At 52.4% G+C, this 26,596-nt stretch overlaps 1 protein-coding gene across 1 annotated transcript; it reads left to right on the top strand.

The window, feature by feature from the left end:
• Window positions 1-20,229: 20,229 nt before the first annotated feature.
• On the top strand, window positions 20,230-22,607 carry DUSP2 (dual specificity phosphatase 2). Its single transcript, XM_080814239.1, has 4 exons — window positions 20,230-20,711; window positions 20,816-20,937; window positions 21,405-21,624; window positions 21,745-22,607. The coding sequence occupies exons 1-4, from the start codon at window positions 20,324-20,326 to the stop codon at window positions 21,957-21,959; spliced, it is 945 nt and encodes a 314-aa protein (XP_080670365.1). The 5' UTR covers window positions 20,230-20,323; the 3' UTR covers window positions 21,960-22,607.
• Window positions 22,608-26,596: the final 3,989 nt, after the last annotated feature.

The raw sequence follows: 26,596 nt of genomic DNA, 5'->3' as shown, positions 1-26,596 counted from the left end.
AGAGTAGTGAATTCAAGCCCCACACTGGGATCCACGCTGGGCTATGTCAAATAAATAAATAAATAAATAAATAAAAGAAACTTGTCCTGGTGGCTGACTTTGAACTTCATTGTAGGGCGGGCTGGCTCCCTATTACTGACTAGGAATCCATTTTTTTGTTTGTTTGTTTCCCCTAAGCCATTTACCATTTTGTGCATCTGCTTTCCAGTTACCAAAACATTTTTCCTTGTGTTCCTCTTTCTCCTTGACTGTGTGGGATTGATCTTAAATTTTGCTTCCTTTAATTGTTGTTGAAGTGGGGTTTCAGGAGGGAGCAAAAGTTAATGTGTGTTTTCAATCTGACATCTTCCTGGGTCTGTTTTTGCTTATTTCTTCATGTAGTTTAGTCCCCCAACTTCATTGAAGTGTAATCAAAGTACAATTAACTCCCTATATTTAAAATGCACAATCTAATCAATTTTGACATGTCTATACACCTGTGACATCATCATCACAATTAAGATCATGAATATTTTGTCATCATTTCATCATCTACAAAATTTCTTTGTGCCCCTTTGTAATTCTCCCTTAGCCCTGTCCCCAGGCAACACTAATCTGCTTTTTGTCTCCATCGAGTAGCAAACATATTCAAGGATTTTATATGAATGGAATTGTATGGTATGTACTATTTTTTCCTATGGCTTCTTTCAATGTAATGATCCTTGGTTTGCCCATGTTGCATTTATCAATAGTTCGTTCTTGTATATTGCTAAGTATTATTCACAGAATGGATATACCACAGTCTGTTAATTCATTCACCTGTTGAGAGACATTTGAATTGTTTCCAGTTTTTGGCTACTACAAATAGAGCTGCCATAAACATTTATGTCCAAGTCTTTGTGTGACTGTGTTTTCGAGGTTTTGTTTTGTTTTTTTAAGTAAATACCTTGGAGTGGAATGGCTGAGTCATATGCGTATGGTAGGTGTAGGTTTAAATATTTGTAAGTAACCGCCAAACTGTTTTCCAAAGCGGTTATGACATTTTACATTCCCACCAGCAGTGTATGAGAGTTTCAGTTGCTCCCTCTTATTGCCAAAACTTGTGATGACCAGTCTTCTCATTATACTTTTAAAAAATGGAGATACAATAGATATACAATATCCTATTCATTTTGGGTGTGCATCAGAGTGATTTGATGATTTTTATACTATTACAGAATGATCCCCACAATAAGTCTAAAGTTACGTAAAAAGTTACGTAAAAAGTTACTGCAATATTATTGACTATATTCCCTATGCTCTACATTATATCCCCATGACTTACTTATTCTACAACTGAAAGTTTGTAACTCTTAATCCCCTTCACCTATTTTTCCTGCCCCCCAGTACCTGCCCCCCTCCCAGTACCTCCCCAACTCTGGTAACCAGCAGTTTGTTTCCTGTACCTATGTGTCTGTTCCTGTTTTGTTTTGTTCATTCACTTATTTTGTTTTTTAGATTCTACATATAAGTGAAATCATTCCGTATTTGTCTTTCTCTGTCTGACTTACTTCACTTATCATAATACCCTCTAGGTCCATCCATGTTGTCGCTTATTACATTTTAATTTGCATTTCCCTAATGACTAATGATGTTTAGCATTTTTATGTGCTTATTGGCATTCATAAATCTCCTATGAAGTGTCATTTGAAATCTTTTGTTCATTTTTATTGGGTTGTTTGTGTTCTTATTACATCATAAGAGTTTTTACAGGATATGAATCTTGTTTTTTTTCTTTTCCTTTAAAATATTGAGTTATGGTGCACCTGGGTGGCTCAGTCAGTTAAGCGTCTTCCTTTGGCTCAAGTTGTGACCTTGGGGTCTCGGGCTCGAGCCTCATGTTGGGCTCCCTGCTCAGTGCAGAGCCTGCTTCTCCCTCTCCTCCCCACTGGTGCTCTCTCTTGCTATCTCTCTCTCTCTCTCTCTCTCTCAAATAAATACATAAAGTCTTTAAAAAAATAAAATATTGAGTTATAATTCACATACCATAAAATTCACCCTACCAAAGAGTGTAATTCAGTGGTTTTAAGCATATTCACAAAGTCGTGCAGCCATCACCACTATCTAATTCCAAGCATCTTCATTGCTTCATTGCCCACCCCCTCCACAAATCAACAGACCCATTAGCAGTCACTGCCCCATCCCTCCACCTAGTCCCTGGCTGCTGCTAGTCTACTTTCTGTCTCTATGGAACATTTGATGTAAACGGACTCATACAACATGTAGTCTTTGTAACCGGCTCCTTTCACTTAGCAGAATGCTTTCAAGGTTCATCCACGCCGTTGCATGTATCAACGCCTCATTCCTTTTCAGGATTGTATAGTATTCTACCATAGGGATATACTGCATTTTGTTTATCCAGTTATCATTTGCTGAACATTTGAGTTTTTCCCACTTTTTGGCCATTATGAATAATTCCATTATGAAACATTCATGTTTAAGTTTTTGTATGAACTTATGTTTAAACAATTCTCTTGATTATATACCTAGGACTGGAATTGATGGATCATATGATAACTCTGTGCTTAGCTTTTTGAGTTGCTGCCAAAGTGTTTTCCAAGGCAGCTGCACCATTTTACATTCACACTAGCAAATTGTGAGGGTTCCAATTTCTGCACGTTCTCCACACTTGTTATTGTTTTTTCATTCTAGCCATCCCAGCGGATGTGCTGTGGTATCTCCCTATGATTTTGATTTGCACTTATCCCATGAATAATGATGGTGGGCATCTTTTCATGGGCTTATTGACCATTTGTAGATCTTTTCCAGAGGAATGTCTATTCAATACCTTTGCTCATTTAAAAATTGGATTATTATTTTATTCTTGAGTTGAATATTTGTATATTCAATATACAATATTCAATATTCAAAAATATTTGTATGTTTTAGATGCAAGTCCTTTGTCTGATGCAAGTCCTTTGTCTGATGCAAGTCCTTTGTCTGATGCATGGCTTGCCTTTTTTTAATGGCAACTTTCAAAGAGCACAAGTTTATAATTTTGATGAAGTCCAACTAATTAATTTTTTTCTTTTATGTTTTGTGCTTTTATGTTCTAAGAAACCTTTGCCTAATTCAAGGATAAAATATTTTCTCCTATGCTTCTTTCTAGACATTTTATAGTTTTAGGTGGTAACATTTAGGTTCATGATCTATGGAAGTTACTTTTTATATATGGTGTGAGGTAACATTCACTTTTGATACTGAGGATATTTCCAATTTTTCCTTTATCTTTATTATTACATATATATCATCATGACAGATTATTATTTTGCATTTCATATGAGGCAGAATGGGAGTGTCATTCCCCTTCTTCCCTACTTTTTTTTTTCCCCTCCTCACCCTATCTTATCCTGTCCCATAGCTCTTATGGGAAGGTTTTTCTGTTTTGTTTTTCTTTTTAAATATTTTATTTACTTATTTGACAGAGAGATCACAAATGGGCAGAGAGGCAGGTGGAGAGAGAGGAGGGGAAGCAGGTTCCCTGCTGAGCAGAGAGCCTGACGCGGGGCTCGATCCCAGGACCCTGAGATCATGACCCGAGCCAAAGGCAGAGGCTTAACCCACTGAGCCACCCAGGCTCCCTGGTTTTTCTGGTTTTTGTCTTTTGTGCTTTTCTTTCTTTAAGAATGAAGATACAGAGAGATTTTGCCAATGGAGTATATTTTTGGACTAAATATCACCACATTTCTTTCCCTGTGTCCTTGCCAACACTTGGTATGCTCTAATTTTTATTTTTTATTTTTATTTTGCTAATTTGGATGGCATAAAGAGATATCTCATAGTTTTATTTTTCAGTTCTCTAACTGCTAGGGAGTTTAAGTCTTTTCCTTCCTTCCTTTCTTTCTTCTTGTCTTTTTTTTTTTTTTTTTTTTTTTCGAGAGAGAACGAGCGAGCACACAAGTGGTAGGGAGGGGCAGAGGGAGAGAGAGAATTTTAAGCAACCTCCATACTCAGCATGTAGCCCGATGTGGGACTCCATCTCGCAATCCTGAGATCATGACCTGAGCTGAAATCAAGAGTTGGCCCCTTAACCGACTGAGCCACCCAGGCACCCCCTAAGTATTTCTTTATATACTTGTTAACCTTTCAGATTTCCCTTATATGAATTGCCTATTATGGCTATATCCAATTCTCTATTGAGAGTTTTCTATAATTCCCCAATTTTTCTTGTCAATTAAAAAAAATTGATTGTATGTGCTGAATTAGGATTTTTAATGTTTTATTTCTGAAACAAAATATAATATATAAGCAATAACTGCTGTCAATTTTAGACATTGCAAACATTTGCTTCCAATTTATCACTCATCTAGTAACTCTGTGATGTTTATTCAGCTGAGATCTCTACTTTTTATGTGGTTAAATCCATCATTTTTTCAACTATGATCTGTGCTTTTATTTTTTTATTTTTTTTAAAGATTTTATTTATTTATTTGACAGACAGAGATCACAAGTAGACAGAGAGGCAGGCAGGGTGGGGGGGGGGAAGCAGGCTCCCCGTGGAGCAGAAAGCCCGATGTGGGGCTCGATCCCAGGATCCTGGGATCATGACCCGAGCTGAAGGCAGAGGCTTTAACCCACTGAGCCACCCAGGCTCCACTGATCTGTGCTTTTTTAAAATCTTTATTCCCTCAAGGTAAAAAAGATGCCCTCCTACATGCTTATGTTTTAGCTTTATAGTTTAACCTTTTATATTTAGATATGTACTCCATTAGGTAGGAGTGTGAGGTACGGATCCAACCTTGCTCTGTCCATCCTGGTTTACTAGTTTCACGTTCTTTTTTCTTTTCTTATTTTTCTTTTTTCTTTTTAAATTATTTATTTATTTATTTGACAGACAGAGAGCACAAGTAGGCAGAGAGGCAGGCAGAGAGAGAGAGGGAAGCAGGCTCCCCCCTGAGCAGAGAGCCCAATGTGGGGCTCCATCCCAGGACCCTGGGACCATGACCCGAGCCAAAGACAGAGGCTTAACCCACTGAGCCATTCAGGTGCCCCTCTTTTCTTATTTGTAAAGACTCATTTATTTATTTATTTATTTTAAGGGGGAGAGGGGTAGAGGGAGACAGAATCTCAAGCAGACTCCTGCACTGAGCATGGAGCCAGTGTGGGGCTTGATCTCATGACCCTGAGATCATGATCTGAACTGAAATCAGGAGTCGGATGCTTAACTGGCTGAGCCACCCTGGCGCCCCTTAGTTTCATGTTCCAAGCACAGCTAGCACGGCAGCTGGGCTGCTAAGGAGCTGGAGAGGGGCATGAGGATAGGGACCCCTGAGTGCGAGGGGCAGAGGAGGACCCATTACGGTGGTTTTCTCCAGCAGCATTTAGCTAACAAGGCTGAGAGCTGGATTGAGACAACATTAGGTTTTTTTTTTTCAGATGTCAGGTTTGGAAGGACAAAGAAGGAAGGGAGTTTAGGACTTGGCAGGGGGGAGGAGGAGCAGACACAATAAGCCCGGAAGTGCTGTGGACGGAAGCAAGTGTCTTCCTGTGGGTAGGAGCTTGAGACTCAGGGACATGCTTGGGTTATAATAAATGAAAAAACGACCACGAAGCCAAGTGTGTGGGCATCAGCAGTGCCCAGATGTGCTAGAACAGGTTTCCTCCACCCACTGCACCTGTGTTGGAGTTAGCACAGACCAGGGTATGGCAGGTGGCAGCTGTCAGAGTTAGGCCGGTGGCAGCCGCCCTTTCGTGTGGGAACCGTTGGGCTGTCCCGAAGGTGCTGGGCCTCAGGCCAGATAGGAAAGAACCCTTCACTGTCCAGGATCCACAGGAGTGGGGTGAACAGGCTGCACATGACTAACTGAAGGCTGAAGAGAAGCTCAGGCCCCGGATGGTGGTGGGTGACAGGAAGCAGAGGGATTTTGTAGACCTAGATGTGAGGGGGAAGCTGGGGGACAGAGGAGCCGGGCCACAGCGAGTGGGTTTGTCCCAGTGAAACAAATATGGGGCTTTCCACTGAGGCAGACTGGCAGTGCTGGGCACGATCGCTGGGTTATGGGGCACAACCGTCCCACCATGCCTACCGCTTGCCACGTTAATGAAGGCTCACGGCTTGCTCACAGACCTCCCTCATGTCATTGCACTGCCTGCAGAACAGGATGTCCTCCCCTTCAAAAAGGCAGAGGAGCAGAGCAAGACTGGAAAATTCCCAATGCGCTTTTTAACGCCCCAGCCCAGAATTAACATTTCATTGACTGGTATGGGGCGCATGGCTCTTCCCTACTGTGGGAGGACCGAGGAGGGCAGGGCTCTGTGCATCGGGCGGGGGAGGTCTGGAGACTGGCCCACCGCCAGGCACGTCCACCACAGGACGTGCGAGGATGGGTTTCCTGTCAGGACTGGCTTCCTCATGGGCCTGCCTGGCTTCTAGGCCCATTCCTGGACTTGCCCTGGATGGGGAGATGTTGTTGAGAAGCGAGGCTACGGGGACCCTAGGAGGGCTGCCCTCCACGGCCAGGCTGGGGGGACCAGCTGGTGAGGAGGATGGGGAGGAGGGTTGGGGTAAGTTCTCTCAGGGCTGCCGGAAGAGGGGTCGTGCACCCTGTCTGGGACCCCCAAGGCTAATAGCCTTGCTTTCAGTAATGAATTTCCCTACCTGCCCTTTCTCACTAAGTATATTCAGTACAAAGGGCTCACAACTAGGGAGGGAATGACTCCAAAAATGAACCAAGGTGGGTTATGGCCAATGCTTTGCTATCTTCTCCCTTCTTTTCTGCTTATTCTCAGTTTCCTGTAGTGTGGATCGATTTCTGGGACAACTCTGGAAAGTAGCAACTGTTGTGTAATAAATGAGTGCAGGGTGGGTGTGGTGGGCAAGGCTCTGTCCTGGGGGAGATAGGACTTGGGGTCTCCAGGGTGTCCTTGTTGCTAGCTTTCACCGGTGAGGCCAACCCCCTTGGATTTCCTTTTGGTAACGAAGGAAAGTGAGACTCAAGTCACTTCAGGGTCTTGCCCAAAGTCACATTGTGTGTTGGTGGGAGAACCAGGCTTGGAGCCCAGCCTCCTGGCCCTGACCTGCCCCTGACCCGTGTTCCTTCCCCCTTCACCTTGGTCCTGTTCTAAGCTGAGCCTGCCGCATGAGACATTTGACATGTTAAGACTGTTCCTTCAGGAAGGCAAAATCAAGTGCAAATTCCTTCAGGCCCCCAGAAGCTGAAAACAAGAGGCCTGTGCTCCTAGAACACCCAGGAAAGGCCATGTGAAAACCCAGCAGGCGGGGGTGGGGGCCCAAGGCTTGGGGCCTAGGGTGTCAGAGGGGTGGAAACAGGATGTGAGCAGAGAGGGGCCGTGAGAAGCAAGGTGGCTCCCGGCAAAGGCAGCCACCTGGTACAGCATGTTCTGAGCCACGGAAAAAGACCCTGGGCTGCGTAGGAGTCGTCACATCCTGCTCCCCGAGAGGCCTCCCCCGCCCCTTGCCTGGCTCCCAGCCAGGGCAGAATCCGACCCCTGGGCGAGAGGGCAGATGAGAGGACAGGAATGTTGCCTTTTGGAGAGATAAGGATTAAATCTCCCCAGCCATCCCGGGGAGGCCTCATACCCAAAGGCGACACCAAACATGAAGAAAGGATGGGGCAAATAGTTTGCTTGTCCCTCCAGTGAACACTGACACGGACCTGCTCGGCCCACGCCTGAGCTAAGAGTGGGCAAAGTGAAGCTGCTAAGAACCGTTTCCTGACTTCAGGGAGGCCCAAGTATTGGGAGGGTCTCCTGATGGGGCCCATGAAGGGCAGAGGTGAGCCTGGGCTCTGGGAGGCCCTGGGAGAGGCCCTTGGTTCAGCCTGAGGATCTAGGAAGGCTTCCTGGAGGAAGTGAAGCCTGAGGGAACTCTTGAAGGAGAGGCTGGTGAGGGGGTAGGTAAAGGCATCCCAGGCAGGGTCAGCCAGCACAGGGTGCTGGGGGACACCTGGCCTGGGGTGTGTGCGTCAGTGTCCCCAGGGGGCTCTTTTTGCCCACCGGGCCAGAGCCCGTCCCTTTGGCCTGCTCAAGACCTGCAGTCTCCCCTCTGGCCTGGCTCCTCACGGGCGCTGACACTGGCATTCTCTTCCCTTGTCAGGGCACCCCCACCCCTCACCCCTGCAGCAGACCTCGGGCCCCTTCCTCTCACAGTCCACTCGTAGAAGGCTTCCAGACGCTCGCTTCCCGGTCTGGCCCAACTATGATTGCCTCCAGCACCTCTCGCCACCCCGCCAGCCACCTCTGTGCGGTTCAGTGCTTTTCCTTGGTTTGTAATCAGACCTTTTCTCCTAGAGCATTTTCATCTGTATTTATGTTTGTATGGAATATAGGGCTTCTGTTTTTTATAAAAATAGTATCATACCATACGCCCTTATTTGTAAGTCCTCTTTTTCCGCTTGCTCTGCAGTGTGTGGGGATTTACCTATTCTTCTGTAGATGCTTGGGAGAACTGTAAAAATTGTGTATCCCATTTTCCCCCAATACCAACAATGCTGCATTGCAAATCGCTGTATGATTCTCTTTCCAGAGTGATACCCGGAAGAGGGGGTGTGGGGTCAAAGGGCATGTGCTTTCACCGTCTGGATAGGTCTTGCCAAATTGCACCCCTCCCCCTCAAATGATACCAACATACGCTCCCATCAAAAGGGCATGAGGTTACCTGCTCCTAGTACTGAATGTTTGCCAACCCGCTGAGCCAGTGACACCACCCCGTTGTTCCCATGGGCAGAGCCTGAGGGCAGCGTGTTTACTGGACACTTGCATCTCTTGACCTGCAAATTCCGTGTTGCTTTCCTTTGTCCGTTTTTCTATTGTGGCATCTCTTGACCTGCAAATTCTGTGTTGCTTTCCTTTGTCCGTTTTTCTATTGTGTTCTTTGGCTTTTTCTTGTTCAGTGTTGGAGGGCCTCACGTCTTTGCTTTCCTACACAGTACTCCCTTTCCTCCCTGTTTATTATTTTCTGTGACTGTCATCTGACTTAGGACATGTTTCTTTCTTTCTTGTCTCTCCCACCCCGCCCCATGAGAATGCAAGGACCCAGAGGGCAGGGATTTTGTCATTTAATGTGTTTTGCGCCCAGGACAGTCGCTTGGCACAGAGTAGGCACTGCCAAATGAATTGTCCTGTGAATGAATGAGTGAATAATAACCCTTTATCTGTTACTTGTTTTTCAAATGTTTTCTCCATGTCTGTCATTTGACTTTCACCTTTGCTTATGGTGAGTCTGATCAGATAGGAAAAGTTAATTTATATGAGTTCAAATCTATCAGTTCTTTCACATGGGGCTTTTGTGTTCTGCATTTTGCTTATGGCTTTTTAACCCCAAATTTATAAACTTATTCTGGTGTGTATTTTCCCTAATATTTGCATATTTGGTGTTATTTTAAGTGATGTATTCCACATGGTATGTATTTTGTGCATATGAGATGTAGATCAAAAAGTCTGAAGGAGTGGACAGCCAGCAGCACTATTGTGGTACGTGGAAAAGTCCAGTCTTTGCTCTGTTGGGTGGAGGTGCCGTCATCACTGGTGGGCTTTTGGAACTTCTAATCGGTTCCATTGCTCCAACTGCCTATTTCTGTGATGGAACCACACTTTAAAAATCACTAGACTTTTATAGTTTATTTTTATATCAACTATAAAATTGGGACAAGTCCTCCCTCTTTGTTCTTAATTTTCAAAAATTTCTTGGCTATTTTTGTACATTCTCTCTTTGACATGAATATGAAAACCAGCTTGTTAGATCTCATTAAAGCATCTCATGATTCTGGTTGGGTCATAAATGCATTTATAGATCAAGTCAGGTTGGACCCCACACCTTGATCTGGAATATTCTTGCTATGGGGCATGATATAATTCTCTGTATACTTAGCTCTATCATGTTCTTCAACAAAAATGTACAGCTGTCTTTTATTTTATTTTATTTTTTTTAAGATTTCATTCATTTATTTGACAGAGAGAGAGTACAACCAGGGGGAGTGGCAGGGAGAGGGTGAAGCGGGCTCCCACTGAGCAGGGACCCTGATGTGGGGCTCGATCCCAGGGCCCCGGGATCATGACCCGAGCCAAAGGCAGACTGTAGAGTGTCACTTCACAGCTGTCTTCATATAGGTGTTACACATTCCTCTTAGGCTTGTTTCTTGGTATCTTATAGCTTTTGTTAATGTTTTGAATGGCAAAGCTCTATTACAGGTTTCCACTGGTTTTTTGTTTTGTTTTTGTTTTGTTTTGTGTTTTTGGTATACAGGGAAGCAACATTTGTTGTATGATGATCTTGTCTATGGCTACCTTGCTGATTTCTCTTTATAGTGTGTGTTTTGTCAGATGATTCTCTTAGATTCTTCTGATAGGTAGTTATATTTTCTACAAATAACAATGGTTTATATTCTTCCCTTGCATCTCTTTCTTGTCCCATTGAAAGGCTGGGACCCCCCAAACTCGGCCCAGTGGCTGTGCTAGTGGGCTAGCTTGGCTTGTTTTTCCCTCTGGGAGAGTGATCCTGTAGCTTCGCTAAGTGTGATGTTTGCTGGACTTAAGAAGGCTTCTATTTTTCTATTTCTAGTATCCTAAGAATTCTGCTTTTCTATTATCTTGACTGAGTGTTAAATGGTATCAGTTTTTTGATACCATTTGATACTATGCGTCTGGGTGGCATAGTCAGTTAAGTGTCTGACTCTTGGTTTCGGCTCAGGTCACGATCTCAGGGTCGTGAGATTGAGCCCCGGTATTGAGTCGGGCTCTGCACACAGTGAGGAGTCAGCTTGAGAGTCTCTCTCTCCTTCGCCATCTGCCCGCCCCCACTCTCTCTCCCTCTCTCAAATAAGTAAATTAATCAAAACAGTACCAGTTATTTGACAAGCTTGCTTGGGGTGGTAGAGCCTGGGATTTTAGCTGGGAGCACGGCTGCTAGGAACCCAAAGCCTTCCTTACGGTTAGGGGTGGCCCAGGTCTGACCGCTGGGTCACGAGCCTGTTGTTCCATAATTCTTCACATTATTTACACACACGTGGCCCTTCATAGTTTCCAAAATGCCTTCCCCGAAGGTGGCTCATTCATTTCCCACAACAGCCAGGCAGGCAGGCGAGGTGGTGCTGCTGCGGCCCCTTTCCCAGGAGGCGGCTGAGGCTGACTCAGCAGCCAAGGCACCCCAAGGCACCCCGAGGGGGCTGCCCCATAGGGCTCACTGGGAAGGGGAAGGCGCCTTGTTGTTGGTATGCAAGCAGTTCCTGTTTCCCTTATTTGACTGGGGCTGCAGAGTCTCCTCCCCACTGAGACCTGTTACCCGCATACAACCAGTCTGGGGGACCTGCAGGGTGGTGTTGTCGAGGAGCCTGGCCTGGCTTCACCTCAAAGCTTCCAGGCTGCCTGACCCAGGCCCATGTGGGCAGCCCACTGTTCCAGATGCTCCAGCACCCATTCCGTCTGCTGCCAGGATGCAGTAAACCTCTCCTCCAGCCCCGAGGCTCTGGATGGGGAAGTGGGAGAGCACTGAGGCCAAGCCCAGCAGCTCCTCTGTAACCTGCCCCTGACCCTTCCCCACAGGAACCAGGGCTGCCAACTGTCCAGTGCCTCACTGTGCAGCTTGGCTCTGGCAGGGGGCTTCTTTCAGACTGGTTTGGCCTCCAGGACCTAGGGAAGGTTGACAGCGTCTGGGTAGCCCCATGGCCGGGCTCATGAGCCATAGACATTGTGGGCTAGGGTCTGAGGCCTGGCCCAGTGGGTGAAGGGTGCAGGGAAGTGATATTCTGGTGTGTGAGGAAGCCACCAAAAATCTTGTTCTACCCGGTGACCATCCTGTGCTGGAAGGAGCTGTCTAGGTCATGTTTAGGTCATGTTTAGGTCATGTCTAGGTCATGTTTGCCATCCCCCTGCCTCAGCGGGGGCTTCAGCCCCCAGACAGAAAGATGTCCCTGGGCACTGGGGCAACTTCCCTACGGAGGGCAGGGGAAGTTCTGCATTCTGACCTTGGCTGACCTCAGAGCACCGCTTCCTCTCACTCCTTCAAGGACAAATGCTTCATGCTGGGGATGGACCTGACCCTGACACTGGGAGTGGCAGCTGTGCTCCTCCTCTGGGCGGGGGGGGGGGGGGGGGGGAGGGCAGTCCACCCCTCTGCCATGGGGAGTGTCCCTATAGTGGCAGCTGTGCTGGGATGGTGTGGGGCCATAGGGCAGGGCAGGCTCCCAGAGACACTGGGCCCAACAGGAAATCCACGGGGGCTATGCTAGGGCCCAGGAAGTTTTCCTGGAGAAGGTGGCTCCGACCATCCAGGGGCAGGGCAGAGCAAGGGCAGAGTTTAGAAGGGGGGTTGGAGGGTGGATGGGGGTCTTGGCCCAGGAGCAGAACAGGGGTGTGACCACATGTGGTCTCTGAGCTTTGAGAGGTGGGCTCCACACTCAGCCCTGTGAGGTTATTAGGGGCACCCACACTTCCTGTCAGAGAGAGGAGGTTGCAGTCCTGGGGGGAGGGCCTACCCATGGCCACACAGGGTCTCTGGGGGGATATTTAATAAACAGGGCTGAGGGTAGGACATAGCTGGGAGGTGGGAGTTGCTGGGCAGAAGGAGAGGGGAGGAGAAGAAAGTGAGACCAGGGGAGGGAAGAGGAGAGAGAAGGTAGAGGGGTCCGTGGCCTCCCAAAGGTGGGCCTTTCCAGCTGCAGCATGAGCTGCCTTCCTGGGCGCTGCTCTGCCGCCCTTCTGTGGATCCTCTGGGGTCTGGGCGAGGCGGCATGCCCTCTGGCTCTCCTGTGTCCTTGGTGACCCTTCCTCACCCTCAGCACTGGACCCGCAGTGGGGAGGCTCTAGCCACCCGGATTTCTAGCCCAGTGACTACTGTCATGGGGGTCATATCCTGGGGCCCAAGGCCTGGGTCCAGCCTCCTGCTCTTTCTCACTCAGGCCCACTGCTGGTGGCAGGAACATCAGGCATCTGGGCCTACCTGGTCCCTGCAGGTAGCTGGGCCAGGTAAGTACCGGTGAGCTGCCTGGCCTAGCCTCCAGGGGCCTTTCCTGTGTCAGACAAAACCTGAGGTCTACGCCTGCCCCTGGGGAAACAGAGGCAGGCACTCCTTGCCCAGTCCCTGCTCTGCATGAGTCAGGCTGGGGACAGGGACAGCAAGGTTAGCCTTTCTTGGTTGGGATGCTCTGAAAGGACTAGCCAAGAATATGGCCAGGCCTGGTCCCTTGGAAAGTTCGGTCTGTATGGCCCCCTCTCTGAAGCAAGGGTTCCTGACTTGGGGTAACAGGTGGGCTCTAAGGAATTGAGTCAATGGGGACGCCAGCAAGGCCCAGGTCATAGTGAAGTGTCCCTGGGGCACCCGGCACAGTGCCTGACACCCAGGGAAGCCCATGCCACTGTATTTGCAAAGTTGAAGACTAATACAGGCCATCTTCTTTAGCCTTGAGATCTCCTAGGGTGATCTTCCTGCCACAGAACAGCACTGATGATGGGGAGCTCAGACCTTACAAGGAGTGTGTGTGTGTGTGTGTGTGTGTGTGTCTCCACAGGGCTGAGGCCAGGCCCCAAGAAATGACCCTGTGTGGAACTATAGGCTTTTTTCTGGGGCAGCACAGACAGGGTGGGGTGGCTGTGCGGGGGGAGACTGCCTCCCACCCCCCTGAGCTGTCTGAGTGAGAAGTGGACTGGGGGGTGGAGGGCACTTGTATCTAGGCTGCGCAGCGTGCCAAGTTAAACAGGTGCGGCGCTGGCGGGTGGAGGCGTCTCGGGGCTGGCGGTAAGGGGTGAGGGTGTGTGGGCTGGGGCATGTGTGAGGCAGGGCTGGGCCCTGGGGCCTTGGGGGCAGGACTGATCACGCAGGGGTCTCTGGGCTGTCATGGGGCTAAGGAGGCCACACCCTGGGGGTGTGCTCATGTCTGTGCACAATGGGAAGGTGGTTGGGTTTGATTGTGTGTGATGGTCTGTGACACTGAGTGTACACGGACAGGTTTTGAGTGTATGACTCCGTATGCACGTGTGTGTGTGCACGCATATGTATGCATGTGCACGCATGTGCACGCGTGCACATCCCTCTCTGGGTATCCAGGGGTGACTCCATGAACAGTGATGGCTTCAGCTTTTCTTCAAGGGCAGCACAATCGGATCTGTGGCCCTGATCCTCCTAATCCTCTCCAGGCACTTCCTCTCCGGCCGCCCCCCTCCCCAGCCATCTGTGCTGCTATAGCCAGCCCAGGGCCCAGGACACTTCTGGGCGTCCTGTCTCTCCTAGATCCCCAGCTCTTCTCTGGCTGTGGCCTAGGGAGCCTCCCGTCTCTGCCCTTTTCCCTCACACGTGCCGAGTAAGCAGCCTTCTTCCCGACTGTGAAATGAGTCTTAGGAGGTAGTGAGCACACAAAACAGCTGGTGTCCCTTGGCTGGCTTCTGGGTCCCTGGCTGGGGGAGCAGGCGCCCAGGTGGGGCTCAGTGTCAGGAAGGAGGAGAGGCAGGCTTGGCCCCTTCTTTCCCTTAGCCAGCCACCCACCCCTCCTCCAAGTCTCTGCCCACACAGTCCCTGCCACTTCTCCCCACACCTGACCCGGACCCCTTTTCCATCTTCACCACCACCGCAGGTCCGACCAAGTCGCTGATCCCCCAACGGCTCCCCACGTAGGTCACATGGACTCTTCTGCTCCTGTGCTGGTGTGTTTGCTCCCCGGAACCAGTCTCTGCTCCGGGACCCCGAGGGTACCTCTTCTGCTCTGGAGCCCGGAGAAGGTCAGGTTGAAGGGCTCAGCAGGTAGCGCATCCTGACACTGACCTTTGTTCATCATTGTGGATTTTCAACTTCCTGTGTAATCAGCTCCCTGTCTGGGGGCTAGCTGGAGGCACAGAGGCAAGGTGACATGTCTGCAGAGATGCGCCCGCGGCCCGCTGTGGGCTGGGTGCCGTGCCTGCCCGAGCCCTGTGGGCCCCGCTTCCTCAGGGGGTTTGTAGCTGACCAGGAGAGAGCACTGAAGCCCCCAAAAGAGCCAGGTCCTCTTGGCGATGGCCTGTGTGGCCAGAGCGCAGCCGAGAGAAGGGCTTTGGGCAAGGGTGGGAGGCGGGTTGGAAGAGCCTGGGGGGGTGCGGATCTGGATTCTGAGGGCAGGACAGAGGGACATGAGATTGTGAGTTTGAACTCTGGTTCTACCATCTACCAACTGTGACAGTTTGGGTAAATTAGCATCTTGGTGCCTTGGGCCCCCTATTTGTATTTGGGGTACTGGTCATTCCCACCTCTTAGGGCTGTCTGAGGTTTAAACGTGATAATTCCTATAAAGGTTTCAGGACAGAGCCAGGCACGTGGCAAACACTCAGTCAGTGTTAGTGCTTATGGTTGTCTTTGTGAAGAAAGATGAGACGGGTGTTTGCTGGTGCAATGGAGGCCATAGGACACATGCCCGAAACGGGGTAACCTCATGGTGAAAACCCGGGTGCCAATCCCACTATTCACAGGTTGTGTGGCCTTGGTCCACCACCTCACCTTCTCTGGGCCTGGGCTCCCCTGTCTGCAGAGAAGGGTAACGATGCCATCCCCCTCAGCCCAGCAGCCTAGATGAGGCAGTGCTTAGAAGGCCCCCAGCCCAGGGCTAGTGACACTAATGAGGGCACAGAGAGGTGAAGTTACGTGTCCAAGGCCTCACAGCAAGGACGTGCATAGCCCTGCTGTTTGAGCCAAGGCAACGTGGCTCCCGAGCCCCCAGGGCTCCCTGATCACGCGGTTGCCATTCCATGCTCCTGCTGGTACTACTGGTCTTCAGAGGAGTGGGCCGGCCTGGTCTCTGGTGGTGGTAGAGGAGCGGGGGTGACAGGTGGGAAGGAGCAGTCACTGGCTCCTCTGGGCTTCCCAGGCCCCTGGCCACGGCTTCCACTGCACCCCGCTCTGGCTGCGGGCAGCCCGGGGAGTCCTCTTGTCACAGAGCCATGCACCCTGGGGCCGCAGCGTGGTCACATTTCTGAGAATCCCTCGCCTCTCACCTAACCGTTCCCACTGGTGACAGAGCTCTCCCTTAGCAACCTCTTCTCTTCTCAGCGGCTGCACCCTGAGCCAGCGGCACATCCAGCCGACAGGGTGGGAATGGAACACTTTCACTGCTGTGCCAGCCCAGGGCTGGGGGCCCAGGGGGTGCTGGGGGGTGCCTGCCCAGGGAAGAGTGCAGGGAGAAGGCGTCGCCTGGCCCCAAGCCCAGGCGCATCCAGGGGTGCAGCCAAACCCAGGGTGCTCTGATGGACATGCCGTGGAGCCTGGCTCTTCACCAGAGGAGCTGGCTCTGGCCGTGGCAATGGGACTGCTCTCCCAGTGGCTCGTCCTCAGGGCGGTGGCCTCCTCTCCCCTCTGTGCCTCATGCTCCTCTCTCAATGGGAGACCACGGCAGGAGGGACAACCAGACCCTATAGAATGTCACAGAAGCTGGAAGGGGCTGTCAGGTCCTCTCTTGGGCAACAAGTCCCGCCTCTCCTACCTGCGTCACATCACCGACCTGTGTCACACTCTTTAACATCTTTGGGTCCCATCGGTACCATTCAACTGTATCATTACCCTAGGAGGATAACTAGTCTCACTTGCCATGAAGACAACATAATCACGAAAACAAATATTCCTGAAATGATGAGGTCAGCTCCCTGAGGGCAGTGGTTTGTGATTTACTGCTGTGTTCCCAGCACCCAGAAAAGTACCTGCCATATCACAGGTACTCAAAATACGTTTCTCTGAGTGCGGGGCTGGTAAATGAACAAATGCAGAAAAGAAAAAGTGATCTGGAGATGGATGCTTGGGGAAGGCACCGATAAAAAAAAGCCACACCTGGGCGCCTGGGTGGCGGGCGTAGCTGGTTAGGTGTTCTTGGTTTTGGCTCAGGTCAGGATCTGAGGGACGTGAGATTGAGCCCCGCGTTGGGCTCCATGCTCATTGCAGAGTCTGCTTGCCCCTGTCCCCCTGTTTTTCTCCCCCTGCTTTCTCTCTCTCTCAAAAATCTAAAAAAAAAAAAAAAAAGAAAAGAAAAAAAGAAAAAAGAAAAAAAAAGCCACACCAACTCCAAGTGGAGACTTTCTTCTTGACACACTCATTGTGTGGAGCAGCTCGCCTGCCGGCGCTCCTGCCCACAGACACATGTGACCGTGGGACCCACGTACGTCTCCCTTTTGGTCACTGGAGGACCCTCTTTGGAGTCGGCCTTTCCGAGGGCTGGACGCCCAAGCTGAATGTCCGCTCTGCCCCGTCCTCCCCACTGTGCTGGACAGGACCATCTTTGAAGAACGTGGAGCCTCCGTCCCCGCCTGGCAGGAGACTGTGGGGGTGGCCGCCGCGCCTCCTAGGCAGAGGCCTGGCACAGGAAACCTGATGTCATCCTGACTCACTGCTCAGATGAGGCTGGGGGAGGCCACAACTCGTCACTCTCACCTTCTTCCCTACCTGGCACAAGGATGGTAGCCACACGATTCATTTCTTCCTTCCCCCCTGGGGCATGGGCTTGGGGTGTAGGTTTGGAAGGAGGAGGAAGGAACACCAGACTCAAGCCCACAGCAGTACAGAGCTTGGAGCTCCGTGATTGTGGAAGGGAAACCACTTTGTGTGGGGGCTGGGTCAGGCTGTGCTGGTCGGGGCAGGGGAAGCCAGGAGTCCCAAAGGCAGGAGGTGAATGACACTTTACTGTCAAAACAGGTGGTTACAAAGAATAGCACAGCATCATTTGTTCCAAGTATGTATTTTAGTTAAAAACTGAAGCTGGGCCCCAAACCGACTTGATCGTGTTTGCTCTGTAACAGCCAGGCCAGGAACACCAAAGAACCTGAAGCCTCCGAGTCCAGAACACCCCTGCTGTCATCCCTTGTGGTCTAGGGATGAGGAGCAGGGGGTCCTCCCTCCAGAACCTTCAGCCTGTGGGGCATCTGGCTGACCGAGACCCCTCCTTACAGTCTCCACCCGTGTGTCCAGAGCCCTGCCTCGTCTCTGCAGTGAGAATGGTTTTCCCTCAGGAGGTGGCCAAGGAGGGGAGACATCCTGTGCTATGACTCACCAGAGGTCTGGGGATCTTTAGTCAGAGCAGAAGTGGGGGTGGCATGTGGGCTTGCGTCCTCCCTCTCTTGTTACTCTGGCCTTGGGCTTTTACACCGTTATTGGGGGTGGGGGTTCCCCCAGTTTGGGAAGAGGGGAAGGAGGCAAAGGGAAGCCCTGCTTTCAGAGCTAAGTCAGGCCTCCTTGATTCTGTGTTCCAGAGCCGCAGAATGGACAGCCCCGAAGCTGGTGGCATTGAGGGGGTGACATCCATGCCACCACCTCAGGTGGAGCTCTGGACAGGGCTCCTGGGACAGTGCTGCTAGAACGAAGCTTTCACAGTGCACTCCCATTCCCGAGTGGAACTTCCCAGCAAGGTGCAGGCCGTTTTCCCCAAGGAGGGGGAGAGGCTCAGCCCGGCATGGGAGTCCGGGGTCTGCAGCCCCACCACTGAGCTGGTTTTCACTCCTGAGCCAGGATCTCAACTGGTCAGTTTTCTCTCCTCCTCCCCAAGGAGCTGGGAGGCTGTGGCTCCCAGTGGGACAGGTGACACCAGCCCTACGGGTTAGCAAGACTGGACCTGACTGTTCTTTTGCGTGCTCTGTAATTTGCCCCTGGAATCAGCCATTAAGTCATTTGCCGGGCTGATGCCAAGGATAAGGGCCGCATATCAGCCTCTGGGATCTGTGGCCCAGACTCCCCGGCTCTGTTGTGGGCTTTGCCACATCAGCCTCCAGACTGGCCTGTAGGGAGGGATAGGACACTAGAGGAGCCCAGACAGTGGTGTGGCCTTGTAGCCTTGGAATCAGTGTGGGTGAACGTATAGTCTATTATGAGCTCCCATCTTACAGATGGGGACACTGAGGCATGAGAGGATGACAGATGCATCGATCCATCATTTTGAGGAGTTAAGAGTTTATAAACCAAGGAGAGGGCTTGGAGGTCAACGTGGGTCCTATCTGCAGCCCTCCAAGGCAGTTTGGGTATAGGGGACTGCAAGGGAGCTTGAAGGATCTCACAGAGGACACTGAGTAGTGGTGTGGGGGAATGGGAGCCTAGAGGCTTGGGTTCTGAAATCCCATGCAGCTAGGGGTGGGAATGAGGGCAGCTCCTGCTCCAGGATGCTCTTCCCTCCACCTGAAGGTTTCTGCTTTGGAGTTTAGCTGTCAATATCTCTTGCCCCCAACCCAGAGGCCCAGCTCCTCTCCCCACACACCGCTGGGCCTTACCATATCCAGTCCCTGGGCGGACAGAAGGGGTGTAGATTATGGAGCTCCCCATTCTCACTGCTCATTACCTTGCTCAAGTGCCAGTCCAAGGTCCCTGCTGGCAGTTGGCGGGAGAGGAGGGGGGCTGCCACGGTCCAGGAAGGGCTAAGAAGGGGCATGGTAAAGGGGTGGAGGAGGCAGATTCTGGTAGTTCTTCTCCTTCTTCCCCTTCGTGAGGCTGCTTGAAATTCCCACAAGGCCCCAGGGAGAGCCCGTCAAACGTCAGCAGAGTTCCCCTTCCGAGCTGGCCTGTGACTTGGGGAAGCGCTTCACCCTGGGCCTCTGGGGTTTCCCTGGGCCCCAGGGGAAGCCTTGCCCGACTCTTAACTGGAAACTTATCATAGGCCCCCTGCCTTTTCCCTGGAAGGCCCAGGGGTCCGTCATGCCAATGTCCAGGGTCTTGGGCCCAGAGGACAATGGTCTGGACCAGGCTGGCCACTAACCTGCTGCCAGACCCAGAGTGCTGGTCTCAGCTGTGCAACGCCAGAGGAGAGGGAGAAGTAAAGTTCCTCCTTCCCAAGGTTTCTAAGTAGAAAAAGGACATCTCAGCATGGCTCCCCACTCCCCATTGTAGAAATCACGGCCATCTCAATTTTTGTTGTAACAAATCCCCAGAGGGAAAATCTTGGAAGACAAAGGGAGAAGGGAGACGAAGCATGCCAAAGGGCACCCCTGGCCTCAAAGTCTCTGGGCAATGGGGCTGTGCATCTGAGACACCAGTTCCCAAGGACTGAACGGTGTGGAGCAGGTCATAGGGTGGGAGCGTTCTTCCAGGCTCAGGCGCAAAGGTGGGGGTTAGCACCTGGGCCCCACCGACTCTGGCAAAACCCTTCCCTCAACAGCTAGTCTCCGCTTCCTCCCCGCTCCGCCCGCCCCGGCCCCGGGCCCGCCCCGCTAGCGCGAGCTGAACGCCGCGGGGGCGGGGGCCGGCGCCTTCCTGCGCTGCCCTTGTATGGTGACCCGGGAGGCGGGCCCCCGGGTACTTAAGCCGCGGCGCCTCCCAGGGCGCCCAGAACACTCGTTTCGGGCAGCTCGGCCGCCGCGAGAGCCCGAGCGCGCGGCGGGGCAGAAGCGGCGCAGTAAGAGGGGCCGGAGGAGCCCGGCCGTCGCTATGGGGCTGGAGGCGGCGCACGAGCTGGACTGCGCGGCGCTGGGCGCGCTGCTGCGGGAGCCGCGGGAGGCCGAGCGCACGCTGCTGCTGGACTGCCGCCCCTTCCTGGCCTTCTGCCGGCGCCACGTGCGCCACGCGCGGCCCGTGCCCTGGAACGCGCTGCTGCGGCGCCGCGCCCGCGGCCCGCCGGCCGCCGCCCTCGCCTGCCTGCTGCCGGACCGCGCGCTGCGGGCGCGCCTGGCCCGCGGGGAGCTGGCCCGGGCGGTGGTGCTGGACGAGGGCAGCGCCTCGGTGGCCGAGCTCCCGCCCGACGGCCCGGCACACGCGCTGCTCGCCGCGTTGCTGCCCGAGACCCGCGCGGGACCCACGGCCGTGTGCTTCCTGCGAGGTGAGCGCCGTCCGCGCCCCGGCAACCCCCTCCCGGAGTCCTCCCAACACCCGCTCCGTCCCCGCCGGACCCTCCCCGCTAACCGCCCCTTGCCCTCCCTGCAGGCGGCTTCGATGGCTTCCAGGCGTGCTGTCCCGATCTGTGCTCCGAGTCCCCCGCCCCGGCCATGTCGTCTGCTGGGGTCGAGAACAGCCGCTCTGACCCCAAGGCTCCCTTCTACGATCAGGTGAGCTGAGGTCCGAGCTCATTTCGCTGTTCGCCCCCAACCCCCGTCCCCGCATTTGCGGGATGGGCACCTCTGGGGAAGGGGGCTGCCACTTGTGGATTCGAGGAGTCTCTCCGTGTCCACACTCACGTGTGTGTGTGTGTGAGTCCGTGTCCGCAGCAGATGGGAGCACATCTCCGTGCGTCTGGTGTGGGCGGCTCTTGTGTGGCTCTGTGAGTGTGTGTCTGCAGCATATTGGGGGCTTTGACCGGGGAGGTGTGTATTTGTGAGTGTGTATCTCTGTGTGTCCCCTTGCGTGCTCTGTTTCCAGAGTGTGAGGTGTTTCCAGAGTGGTCAGGATAGGTGGATAGGTGGAGGGCTCCTCTTGCTGGGGCCCGACATGTTGGCCCCTGCTGGTGCTCAAGCCCTCCAGGTCCGCTGGGCTGAGAAGAGCGCCTCCTCCTGATCCCTTTCTCCTCCCCATGCAGGGCGGCCCGGTGGAGATCCTACCCTACCTGTTCCTGGGCAGCTGCAGCCACTCCTCCGACCTGCAGGGGCTGCAGGCTTGTGGCATCACTGCGGTCCTCAACGTGTCCGCCAGCTGCCCCAACCACTTTGAGGGCCTTTTCCGCTACAAGAGCATCCCAGTGGAGGACAATCAGATGGTGGAGATCAGTGCCTGGTTCCAGGAGGCCATAAGCTTCATTGGTAAGGGGGGTGTCCTCAGTGGAGGGACCCGAAGGGACACCCAGGTGAGGGGCCTGGGGTACCTGTCACCTCCCCTGCCTTCCTTCATGTGTGACCCTCCTTTCCTCATCTCCCATGCAGACTCGGTGAAGAACAGCGGAGGCCGGGTACTGGTACACTGCCAGGCGGGCATCTCACGCTCTGCCACCATCTGCCTGGCTTACCTGATACAGAGCCGCCGCGTGAGGCTTGACGAGGCCTTTGACTTTGTCAAGCAGCGCCGGGGAGTCATCTCCCCCAACTTCAGTTTCATGGGGCAGCTGCTACAGTTCGAGACTCAGGTGCTATGTCACTGATGTGGGGCCCCACCATGCTCCCCCCCTACCCCCCCCCCCCGCCCCGGGGAGAGGGGCACCGATTCTCTCCAGTTCAGGGAAAGTTGCCCTTTCCCCGAAATTTGAAAAGCCCCCAGGTGGTGGTGCTGGGAATGCAGGAATTCTGGACTTTCTCACTTGGTGCTCGTCTGCTGGCTTTGAGGGCTGGCCCTCATTCTGGGGACCAGAATGGAGGGCATGTCTGCTTCCCCTCCACCCTCTATCTTCTGGCAGAAACTGACTGGACTCTACACCCGCGGATTCCCACGGGTCCCACCACGATGTTGAAGCCCTTGGCAGCCCGAGGGCTCCAAGGAACAAGCTGTGACAACCAGGAGCCCCATCTAGGGGGTGGTCCACTACAGGCCTGGGGCCTGCGCCTTGTGCTCCTGAGGAGCTGCGCGTCAGGGAAGGGCTGCGTCTGCTGCGTGTGGGCCTCTTGCGTGTGCGCACGTGTGTGTGTGAGCATTTCACGCCTGTATCGGTGCTGGAAAGTTTTTTTTTGTGTTCAGGTGACATTTAACACTCCCTCCCCCACTTCCTCCCAGCCCTGCGGGCGGGGGTTGGAAACTTAGCACTTTATATTTATATGGAACATTGAGGACGTGTCAATAAAATATTGTTTTGTTTAAAAAACAACATCTCAAGCATCTGGTTTCAAGTCAATGCCCCGGGGAAAATGCTCCAATGCCGTGTCTTCATCAGATCTCCCCTTTCCTGGTATGGCCAGTGCCTGGGGGAAGGAAGGAGAAAGGTGCCGGTGGGGCAGAGGGGCCCTCTGGGCCCTGGGAGCCCTGTGCTGGTGTCCTAGCGCAGGCAGCATTCTGTCTCCAGACCTGCAGGAGGTGGTTTCTGGGAGGCTGTCTCCAACCTTGTTCTTATCACTGGCTTTGGACCCTGCGGGGAGAGGCCTGTGTCCATGGCTCAGACCCCACTTCTTTTTGGGAACATGGGTGGATATGTACGCATGTGCGCCCGTGTGTGTGGCTGTTTGCATGGGTGTGTGTGTCTGGCGTTCTCAGATTGCACACACCTGCATGTCACGTGCCCCTGAAGATAATCCGTGCATGTGCCTGTGTGTGTGCGTCTCTTGCGGCGGCCGTGCGTGCATGAGCTAGGCCGGGCCTCCTCTTCCCCACAGTAGGGCAACATAGCTGCTCCCCTCTCCTCTCGTATGCACAGGCATGGCCCCCAGGCCTCTGAATGCCTGTTTGCCCTGGGGCTCATGGCAGCCCGTTCCCAAGTTCCTTCTTGTCCCCAGAAGCCACGTGGCCTCATGTCTGGAGTGAGAACATGTCACCGGGGATGGGCTTAGTTGCTCTTTACACCCACCCAACCAGCATGGTTTTGTTTTTTTTTTTAAGATTTTATTTTTATTTGACAGAGACCACAAGTAGGCAGAGAGGCAGGCAGAGAGAGAGAGGAAGGGGAAGCAGGCTCCCTGCTGAGCAGAAAGCCCGACTCAACTCAGGGCTTGATCCCAGGACCCTGGGATCATGACCTGAGCCGAAGGCAGAGGCTTTAGCCCACTGAGCCACCCAGGAGCCCCGCAAGCAGCATGTTTTGACTGAATGTTGGTTACCTGCCTGGCATGGGACTACACTGTCCGGGGAGGTAGGAGTCATGGGCCCAGCTGAAGCCAGAAGTGGAAGGGTGCGTGCTGGGGCTGCCGGCAACAGGGGCTATGTTTTGCCAGGGAGCAGGGGTGCAGAGGTCCTCATGGTCAGCTCTTGGACAGCTCCCCCTACTTCATCCAGCCTCCACTCCTGGCCACTCCAAGTGTCATCTGGCTGATGCTGTTTGTCCTTCACAACTCAGGTCAAGGGTACCCCCCGCAGAATGCTGGCTCTTCCCCCTGGCATTCTGGGCACCCAGCAGGGTACACCTGAGGGGTGGAGCTCGATGGTTAGGAGGCCAGGTTTGCTCCTGCATTTCCTCTCCCTTGTCTATAAAATGGGGTTTTATCATCAGGCTCTGCCAGTTGGTGTGGCGTGGAGAACAGCACAAGTCAGTCCATTTAAGAGGCTTAGCCTGGCATCTACATGTAGTAGGTGCTCAGGAAATGCTAGCTACTGCTGGCCCAGGAGGTGAAGGTTCGCAGGTGTGTAGCTGTGCATCTCAAACAGGCCGGAGGCTCGTGAGGGCCAGGCTTGTGGTCTGCTCTGCCCTCGGTGCCCCGAGTCTGGCACAGGTCGGCACTCATTCCAACAGGCCTGGTGAAGGACGAGCAGCCTGCCTCCCAGGCCTTATTCCCTCTGCTCTCCAGGATGGGTGAGGCGCTCCCGGTGGGAACCAAGCAGAGCTGGGCTTGTGATCAAGGCTTTCTTAGGCCCTGAGTAGACTTCCGTTTGGACCTGCCAGCAACACTGAACTTGGGGTGGGAGTGGAGGGCAGCTGGGGCACTGAGTCATCGGGGCCTTCCCACCACCCAGTCCTGTCTCACAAACAGCAGGGCTGGGGGCTGAGGCCCCTGCCCATCGGCTTTGCCCCATCCCTTCCACTCACTCTCCCCCTCCAGGCTACTCTACCTGTGTTCTTTTAAGTTTTTCTTTTTTTTAAATTTCTTTTCTTTTCTTTTCTTTTTTTTTTTTTTTGAGAGAGAGAAAGAGAGATCAAGCCCATGTAAGTGGGGGTGGGGGGAGGGGTGGAGGGAGAGAGAGACTCGGGCAGATTCCACAAGCAGCCCCCATGCCAGGCTCGCTCTCACCACCCTGAGATCATGACCTGAGACCAAATTAAGGATCTGCTGCTTAACCAACTGAGCCACCCAGGTGCCCCAAGTTTGTTGTTTCTGCCTCTCTCTCCTTCTTTCTTATTTATTTCTTTAAAGATTTTGAATTGCAGGGCTCCTGGGTGGCTCAGTCAGTTGAGGAGCCCGCTCTTGATTTTGGCTCAAGTCATGATCTCAGGGTCCTGGGATGAGCCCTGGGCCGGGCGGTGGGGGAGGGGGGGTTCCATACTCAGCAGGGGATCTGTTTGAGGCTTCTCTCTCTCTGGCCCTCCCCATCCCCCAGCCCTGTTAACACTCTCTCTAAAATGAATAAATAAATCTTTTTTTAAAAAAATTTGAATTGTGGGGCACCTAGGTGGCTCAGTGGGTTAAAGCCTCTGCCTTTGGCTCAGGTCATGATTCCCGGGGTCCTGGGATAGAGCCCTGCTTCGGGCTTTCTGCTTGGTGGGGAGCCTGCTTCCCTTCCTCTCTGCCTGCCTCTCTGCCTACTTGTGATCTCTGTCTGTCAAATAAATGAATAAAATCTTTTAAAAAAAAGTAAATCGTGGTTAAAAATATACGATAAGTCCCTCCTTATCCGAGGTTTTGCTTTCTGTGGTTTTAGTTGCCTGTGGTCAACTGATGTCTGGAAGCAGGTGCTCCTCCTTCTGACATATCACTGGAAGGTTAACAGTAACCCAGCACTCTGTCACAGTGCCAACATCACCCACCTCCCTTCCCCTCATCACGTAGGCATTTTATCATCTCACACCATCACAAGAAGGGTGAGGTTCAGTGCAATGAGATATTTTGAGAGAAAGACCATTTATTTTAATTTTAGAACATTTATTAGTTGTTAATTACAGCATTTATTAACTGTTGTTCATCTCTTACTGTGTCTAACTTATAAATTACATGTTCTCATAGGTTTGTATGTATAGGAAAAAACAGACTTGTGTATCAACCAGTTTCAGGCATCCACTGGGGATCCTGGAATGTATCCCCCGCAAAGAAAGGGGGACTACTGTATAACATGAAATTTACCACCTTTACTATTTTTTTTTTTTAATAGGTTCCACGCCCAGCATTTGGCCCAACTTAGGGCTTGAGCTCATGACCCTGAGATCAAGACCCGGGCTGAGACCACAAGTCGGACACTGAACCGACTGAACCACCAGGTGCCCCATCACCTTTACTATTTTTAATTAGACAGTAATGTTAAGCATATTCAAGATCTCCAGAAACTTTCCCTCTCGCAGAACTGCAGCTCTGTGCCCATTAAATGACAGCTCCCCGTTTCCCCCTTCCCCCCAGGACCTGGCAACCACCCTTCTACTTCGTCTCTGAATCTGACTGTGTGTCTCCTCTAAGTGGGATCATACCAGGTTGGCCCTGTTGTAAAGGGCTTATTTTGCTTCGCATAATGTCCTCAAGCCAAACTGCATTTCTTAACCAAGAATCTGTTTCTCTACCCAAGCAGGGTGACTGTCAGGATGATTTTAGCAAGCTCTCATCAGGTGTGGCCAGTCCGTGCACGTTTACACACCCTAACACCCTTCCTGGGGATCAGGGGCATCTGTCTGGTCTCCCCGTGGCTCTGACTCCTATATTGTATTTGGAGAAATGCTGGATTCCAGGCATTGCAGGATGCTGAGCACACCAGCACGGTGTGGACCGTGGCTGGTGACCTTGCCTCTGCTCTGTCACTTCTCTTCACTGGGCATTGGTGGGGGAGGTCCTCAAATCCTTCACCTCCAGGATTTAAATCCAGGTGGGCCCCCTGGTGACCCAGCTCTGAGAAAGAGGCTAAGGAGTGTAGAGGGGGAAGAATGTGGGTAAGGAGCTTTAGCTTCTGGATCTGTGTAATGGGGATAAATGCCAATTGTGCAAGGCTGTTGTGGGATGATAG

The sequence above is a fragment of the Martes martes genome (assembly GCF_963455335.1).
Source record: "Martes martes genome assembly, chromosome: 9".
NCBI lineage: Eukaryota > Metazoa > Chordata > Mammalia > Carnivora > Mustelidae > Martes > Martes martes.
This window is presented reverse-complemented; position numbering and strand designations above follow the sequence as displayed.

Bases quoted from the DNA above. Each gene is read 5' to 3' on its own strand.
- DUSP2 (XM_080814239.1), top strand. From the start codon at position 20,324: ATGGGGCTGGAGGCGGCGCACGAGCTGGACTGCGCGGCGCTGGGCGCG. The intron at 20,712-20,815 runs GTGAGCGCCGTC...CCCTCCCTGCAG, and splicing joins GGCCGTGTGCTTCCTGCGAG to GCGGCTTCGATGGCTTCCAG. The intron at 21,625-21,744 runs GTAAGGGGGGTG...TCTCCCATGCAG, and splicing joins GGAGGCCATAAGCTTCATTG to ACTCGGTGAAGAACAGCGGA.